The 7,392-nt window shown below is 57.3% G+C and overlaps 1 protein-coding gene across 1 annotated transcript; it reads left to right on the top strand.

Moving 5' to 3' along the window:
- Window positions 1-612: 612 nt before the first annotated feature.
- LMX1A (LIM homeobox transcription factor 1 alpha) lies at window positions 613-7,079 on the top strand. The gene is made up of 6 exons (XM_019470492.1): window positions 613-787; window positions 5,802-5,971; window positions 6,124-6,201; window positions 6,312-6,367; window positions 6,455-6,687; window positions 6,919-7,079. Exons 1-6 carry the CDS (start codon window positions 613-615, stop codon window positions 7,077-7,079), a joined length of 873 nt encoding a protein of 290 aa, XP_019326037.1.
- Window positions 7,080-7,392: the final 313 nt, after the last annotated feature.

The following is a 7,392-nucleotide window of genomic DNA, read 5'->3' as shown; positions in this document are numbered from 1 at the left end:
ACAGCACAGATGCTTTCTGCAGGTGCTTGTTGAGAGGCACGGATGAGCTTGCTGGCCCCATTGCCATCTCCAGCATCTTCTTACATCTAGGCATGAGCTGAAGGCAGGTGGACATGTAGGGTTGGCTTGATAAAACCCATGTAGATGTGGCGTGTCCCATGTCTTGTGGTGGTGGTAGCTGGACTGTTGGGTTTGACGCCTGTTTGCTTTTCATCTGGAGCATCTGGACATTGGGGTTTTCATCCTTTGACTGCATTCATAGTAAGCAGCTGGTAACAGGTCAACCAAAAATGCTAAAGTTGACCCAAAGGCAGCATCCCCCGTTGGCACAGGGCAAGCTTGCAGCGCATGCCGTGTCACTGCAGGGTGCCAGCACCATTGTGGCCAGCCCCTCAAAGCAATCAAAGCACTAATGGAGTGACACAGTGATCCTGTGCAGATGCCTGTCTCCCCACCACGGGTGCCCCATCCCTTGTCCCCAACGCCACGCCACCCGCCGGCTGCAGCCGCAGTGCTGCCGGGCGTCCCAGCGGGATCTCCTCTTGCTCCCCCAGGCTCTTCGTGGTGAAGTGCGCTGGGTGCCTGGAGGCCATCACGCCCAGCGAGCTGGTGATGCGCGCCCAGAAGAGTGTCTACCACCTGCACTGCTTCTGCTGCTGTGTCTGTGAGCGGCGCCTGCAGAAGGGTGACGAGTTTGTGCTGAAGGAGGGGCAGCTCCTCTGTAAGGGCGACTACGAGAAGGAGCGGGAGCTGCTGAGCTTGGTGAGCCCGGCTCTGTCGGATTCTGGTAAGGGGCCGCCCGCGCCCGGCGTCTCCCTGGCTGGTCCTGCTTCGAGGTCCCTGCGAGTGTGGTGGGGTCTGGAGGCGAGGTTTAGGCTTGCTGCCTTAAACCTCTGCCCCATGGTCTGAAGGGAAAAGCTCTATAAGCACAGTTGCATGCTCCAGCCAGAGTCTCTCCCACCCCAGTGGCAAGGGCATGAGCAGGGACCTTGGCAGCGGAGGGGATGCAGGGCTGGAGGATGCTCTGGGGACCATCCCATCTCATTAGGCTCATTTCTGTAAGAGTTTGTGCTCCTGGCCTGTGCAGGGCACCAGCAGCCCATCCCGAGGGGCGTACAGCATCCCCGGGTGTGGGGAGAGAGCCATGCTGGCTGAAGGTGACATCTCCCACTTCCTTGCCCAGGGAAACAGAGGAGCTGCCCCTGGTATAAATACACTGTAAATGAGAGTTTTCTTCCTAAAAAAAAAAATCACGGTCCCAAGCATCCCACTGACTACCCTGGGCTAAACCTTCTGTGTCCCTCCCCTGTGCCTCATTGTCCCCACCTGGGACTCTGGAAAGGCTGAGTGCAAGAAGTGAGCTGCTGCTTCTGTAGCCAACTTTTTTAATACTGATGGGAAACTGAGGCACAGAGCTAAAACATGAGCTGGCGGCAGGGAACCTGCAAATGTGTGTCCCTCCCCTGTGCCTCATTGTCCCCACCTGGGACTCTGGAAAGGCTGAGTGCAAGAAGTGAGCTGCTGCTTCTGTAGCCAACTTTTTTAATACTGATGGGAAACTGAGGCACAGAGCTAAAACATGAGCTGGCGGCAGGGAACCGGCAAATGTGTCCCCAGCGGCTTCCCAGGCAGTGGATGGCTGGAGCCAGACTGCAGACCCAGCATGGTGTCGCCAAGGGGGGCTGCAGGAGAGGTGGCACCACGGCTGGAGGTGAGCAGGGGGCTGGCATCCTGCTCCAGCCAGGGTGTCACTGCCGGGTTAGGTTGCCCAGAGCATCAGATCAGCATTAAAATATGTATCTACAGTCAATGCAAATCAAATCTGAATGTTTCCCAGGAAGACAAATTTAGTAAGAAAGCCCAGCAACGGGGGCCCGGGGGGTGGAACTGATCTGCTAGCAGAAATCCTCATGTTAACGTCGTCCTCACAGAGCCCCACTCCTCGCGAGGCTGCACAGTCCCACGCTGTGCGCCTGGGTCGCTTGGCTCCTCTTAAAAACAGTCATCGGGGGAAAATCTGCTTTGTGGAGGGAAGGATTTACCTTTGAAATGCAGTGCTCTGGAAGGGGCTGCCAGCAAGCTGGGGGGAGCCTGTCTTTTCCCAGCTGGAGGAAAGCACTGGATTTAAAAAAAAAAATAGAAATCAGCATTACGAGCCCATTTAGGAGGGGGTTGTTAAGGTGTGAAGCGGGGCAGGTCACGGACACGGCAAAGCCTGGTGCTCACCGCCAGGCGCAGGCGATGCTGCACCTGGGAGAATGTGCGTGGGGGGACAGGGATGGTTTCGGTGGGGATGGAGCAAAAATTGCCCAAAGCCAGTGTTTCTCTTTAATATTGTGCTCCTCTGCAACGAGAGCCCGGCTGCTTTGCAGCACTGCCTGCGGCTGCTTCTGTCCAAGCTCTGCAACCCTGCTCGCTTGAAAGAAAAAATCCTCCCCCCAAATAATGGTGATGATATTTAAAAAATAGAGTGAGGCCATGGGAGGAGGTGGCTGAAGGGAGCCGGCAAGTGGTGGTCCAACGCCAGAGGAGCTGGAGAGGCAGGAAAGCAGCAGGATCCGGCACGCTGGCGCTGGATCTTGCCTTAGCCCTGGGAAAGTCCTCAATTGATTGAAGTATTATTATTTTTTCCTTCTGGGATGTGCAAACTCTTTCAGTTAAAATAGGAACCAATGAGGAGACGTCATGCAGGAAAATAAGTGAATTGGTCACAATGGTTTGGGTTTATTCCTAGTGGGGAAAAAGGGCAGTTTGGGAAAGGTTGGGGAGCTTTTCTTCCCCAGCGACTCATCGGCCCGTGGTCCAGCCCTGCTGCCAGGGGCTCCGGCCAAACCAAGAGCTTCAACTAGCGAAAACCTCCAGGGGAAATACTTATTGCAGTGGAAACTCCAGCTGAAACCCGAGGGATACGAAGGGCCAGTGTGGAGGTCAAAAGGGCATGGCAACCCCTTGGCTGGTTGGAAACCCAACCCGAAGCCCCCGGTATCCCCTGGCAGCCCCTGGCCTGGGGGATCCTGGCCCCTTCCGTCTCCCCACAGACCCCACAGCTTAGCCCCACCACCGTCCCTGCCTGGTTTTGGTGGCCACCAACAGTTTGTCTTGGAATGTTGCGTGTCTCTGGTGGCACAGTGGGGGCCAGCCCAGGTGCACATCCCACGTGGATGCTCAGCATGGCGTGGCTTTGCCCCCTCCTGCTGCATCCCCTGTGGGGATCCCACCGCCACACTGGGTGCCCCACACCGGTCCTGGATGCCCTTCACCAGCAGCGTGCGATGTGCTTGTCCAGCCTCTCCTCTGTCCCCCCTCACTGCTTTGAAGCCCCCTGCCCTCCCTCCTCCCGGCCGCCGCGCACCAAAGGCCACTTTATGAGAAAGTGCAGATAAAAAGCGAGCCATATGTTGTCTGTAATCTCCCAAACCCTCGCTTCAATTACTGCTTCCCCCGAGCCTCCGCTGCCCAGCCTAAGTAAACAAGCCCCTCTGAAAGAGGACCCCACTTTCCAATTAAAAGCGTCCTAACGTTTCTCCTCTCCCTAAATCCTCCTGAGCGAGGAATGTCCTGGCCCCAGCGGCAGGATGCGGGCTCGGCGGGTCGGAGTGAGGGCATGCTGCACAATATCCATCGCCCCGGCCCCTTCCCAGGTGACGTCAGGGGCAGCCCCAGACACTCATTAATTTCTCCCCCCTCCTTGGTGGGGAAAGGCTTGAAAGGGAGAGTTAATTAAAAGTAATACCCCGCCAAATCCGGCTTCGCTTTTCCTTCTTTCCCTTTGACACTGGGAGGGATTTGGGGAGCAGGTGTTGCAGGGGGAGGGCTCAGGGGGGCTGCTCCGAGCGGGTTTTCCCCCTTGGCATGGATTTTGAGCATCATTTGCTTGATAGAGTCTATGAGCCTCTGGCTCCCCCATGCTGGGCTCTGCCCCTCCTGGACTGGAGGGGATTGGGGCGCTCACCTTGTGTTAGGGTGCAAAGAGGTTCAGGCACTGAAATGTCTCCAACGGTTGACATCCCTCCCCCCAATATTTGTAAAAAATCTCTACCCTTCCATCAAAATTAAACTCCTTGGGGTTTCAGGAAAGCAGGCAGCTCGGCGGAGCAGAGACCCTGCTTGTGCTGGCACTAAGAAGGAGGCAGCGGTGGCTGCCGCTCAGCCCCATTAGCCATCAGAGACTCCACACCCTGGGGGTCCCCAGCACTGCAGCTCTCAGACCTTCTGCATTACTATGTCTCTCGCACTGGGACATGCAAGAAAACAGCAGTTTGTCTTTCCTGTTGCCATCACTGCTGTTGGCAAGCCATGGATGTGCTGTGGGTGAGTGGCAGCAGCAAGGTGCTGGCTCCTGGGGGCCAGCACCGAGCTCTGGGCTGTTTCGGGGACCACCAGCGTGGACATCTCTCCATGTCCCAGCCGTCCCAGCCCTTGCCACAGGGAAGGTCTCCATATCAGCTGGTGAGCCCAGGAGAGAGACCAGCAGCACGGAGGGAAGGGGTAACTGGTACCCAAGAGCATCCTTGCTCCTCCACAGGAAACATTGCCTCCCCTCGCCCCGGAGATCTGCTCCCATCTTTCCCCATCTCCCAACTGGGCTGCCGTTGGATTTACGCTTTTCTGCTCTGCATGATCCAAGATTAGCTCTTGCCATGGGGTATGACCTGACCTGCTTTAGCCATGAATTAGTCTGGGCCAGGCTCACAACCCCCTGGTGCATCCCCATCTCGCAGAGACACAGCAGCCCCAGGATGGGACTCGGGCCAAGCACAGCCTCGCAACCTCCATCTGCATCAAACCAGCACCTCAGCTCCATTATCGATTCCCAAACGGATGGTGGAGGAGCTTTCTGGAAAAGGCTGTAAGTGATTTACCGCTCATGAGAGGGAAGGACCCGTGCTGTCAAACCTGCATTACAGCCCTCCCACGCAAGCAAGGTCATTGACACGGTGGCGATGCGGTAAATGAGGAGGGCTGGTAAGAGGCAGGACAGCGCTGCCAGCTTTCCTGGAGCAGCTCCTGCCCAAAGGCCCTGTGGTCCCGAGCGGCAGAGAGCAGCAGGGAGTTACACACCAGCGCCTGTGAACACAACGGAGCAGCACACTGCAGCAAGTACCTGAGGGGTGAAGCTTGAAGCAGCCTGGGCTTCTGTCCAGGGAGATTTAAAACTCCATGGAAGGGGGGAAATATAGGTGAAAAGGTGCCCCTTATATTTGTGATTAAAACTCTGTGCTCTAAATGGAGTTGACCTCCGTGGCAGGGCACATCAGGAGGGGTTTGTGAGGTTTAGGCTAATGCATTGCCTTCTCTGAGCATCTCTGCTCACCCTGTGCCCTGATCTCCCCCAGCCTGAGCTGTCCGAGCAGAGGGACCAGATGCCCCAGGGGCACAGCGGTCCTTGATGGCTGCTGTGCCCTCGCGTGAATGCAACCTGTGTGTCTCTGTCCAGATGTGTCCCCAGCTGTGGCCTGGCAGGTAATCCCTGTGGAGCAAGCAGGGATTTGGGTCCGATGGAGGGAAAATCAGGTGTCCCAGGGTTTCACATTGCAGCTGCTCAGACTGTTGGGGAAAAGAAGAACCAAAAAGCACATCTGCTGGCTGAGTGACCCCAAACTATGAGCCACAGCAACTCTCCCCCTCTCTGAGCTGCCATGGGGCAGCCAGCCCCAAACCTCAGCCCCTCACACACATTCACAAGAAGGTCCCCACCAATAGCAGCTTGTTTTAAGTCCCCCAGATTATTTTGGACATGCTGGAAAACGATGTGCGCTGCCCATTGTCTGTAAAGGACCTGCTTTTTTTTCCCCCCTTAGGCAAAAGTGACGATGAGGACAGCATCTGCAAACTGGGCCAAGCCTCGGGGAAGGGTGCCGAGGATGGGAAGGATCACAAACGGCCCAAGAGACCCCGGACGATCCTGACCACACAGCAGCGGAGGGCATTCAAGGCATCGTTTGAGGTCTCCTCCAAGCCCTGCAGGAAGGTATGGGGAGAACGGCCCAAGCTCAGCCACCTCCAGCCCCCTGGGATGTCCTGGATGCTGGGCAAGGACTTGCCCCGGCTGCTCTGTCCCCTCCTGAAGTCCCCCCAAAAAGCTGAGGGGGCTGAGATGCCGCTGTCATTCCTCTCTCCAAGGTGCGGGAGACGCTGGCGGCTGAGACGGGGCTGAGCGTCCGCGTGGTGCAGGTCTGGTTCCAGAACCAGCGAGCAAAGGTGAGTACGAGGGGTAGCCCCCCGCCAGCGGCTGGTGCCGGGGCTCCCCTCCCTCCTCGCTCCGACCGGGTGATGATTTCACCCCTTTTTTTTCCCTTCTTCTCGGCTAGATGAAGAAGCTTGCCAGGAGGCAGCAGCAGCAGCAGCAAGATCAGCAAAACACTCAGCGCCTGAGCTCAGGTACCCACCTCGCATGCAGCTCTCCCTGTGCTCAGGGTCTCCCTATTTCCCAGCCCTCTCCGGGCTTCCCAAGGGAGCTGGGCCTCCCAGAAAGCAGCAGCCCGACTGCACCAATGGCTCGCTCTTATCTTCCAGCCCAGACGAATGGCAGCGGCAGTGCAGGACTGGAGGGGATGCTGAACCCCTACACTACTCTGCCCCCGCCCCAGCAGCTGATGGGCATGGAGCAAAGCGTTTATGGCTCCGACCCCTTCCGGCAAGGGCTCACCCCGCCGCAGATGCCCGGAGACCACATGCACCCCTATGGTAAGGCTCCAGAGTTTGCCTCTTGCCTTCTCTCCTTCGAAGAGATGCTGGGTCACAGCAGGGGGCTGTGTGGTGGAGGCATGCGTGGGGGATGCAGCGATTTCTGGGAAGACAGCGGTCCCCTCACCCCTAAATCCTTACGCTGCAAAAGCTGGGGACATCGGGCACTGTCAAGGTGCCAGAGGAGAAAGCAGGCTCTGAAGTCCTTCTGCTCCTTCCCTGCTTCCCAAGGTGCCGAGCCCCTCTTCCACGACTTGGATAGCGATGATACCTCACTGAGCAACCTGGGCGACTGCTTCCTCGCCACAGCGGACGCGGGGCCACTCCAGGCACGAGTGGGGAACCCCATCGACCACCTCTACTCCATGCAGAACTCGTACTTCACCTCCTGAGTGCGGTGTGGTCCCCGGCACGGGGCAGCCACTGCGCTGCCCCAGGAGGGGCTGCAGAGCCCCTGGGGTTGGGAGGGAGGGGGAAGTGACACAGCTGGGATGCTGTCAAACAATATGTTGTAGCTTGGGATTCCCAAGGAGCGAGTTAAGTTATGGGTTGCATAGTTTCATGTTTCTCTTAGGAGCCTAGGATTAGGGACAGGAGTGGTTTTTGCAGCTGGCTGGTAGGTTTTCAAATTTTAAATGGGGAACCAAATTTCTCATTTCAGCAGGGGGAAAGGCAGGGGGAGGGGGAAACCCTTCCAGCAGGAGC

The sequence above is a fragment of the Aptenodytes forsteri genome, unplaced genomic scaffold (assembly GCF_000699145.1).
Source record: "Aptenodytes forsteri isolate BGI_AS27 unplaced genomic scaffold, ASM69914v1 Scaffold95, whole genome shotgun sequence".
NCBI classification, from domain to species: Eukaryota; Metazoa; Chordata; class Aves; order Sphenisciformes; family Spheniscidae; genus Aptenodytes; species Aptenodytes forsteri.
This window is presented reverse-complemented; position numbering and strand designations above follow the sequence as displayed.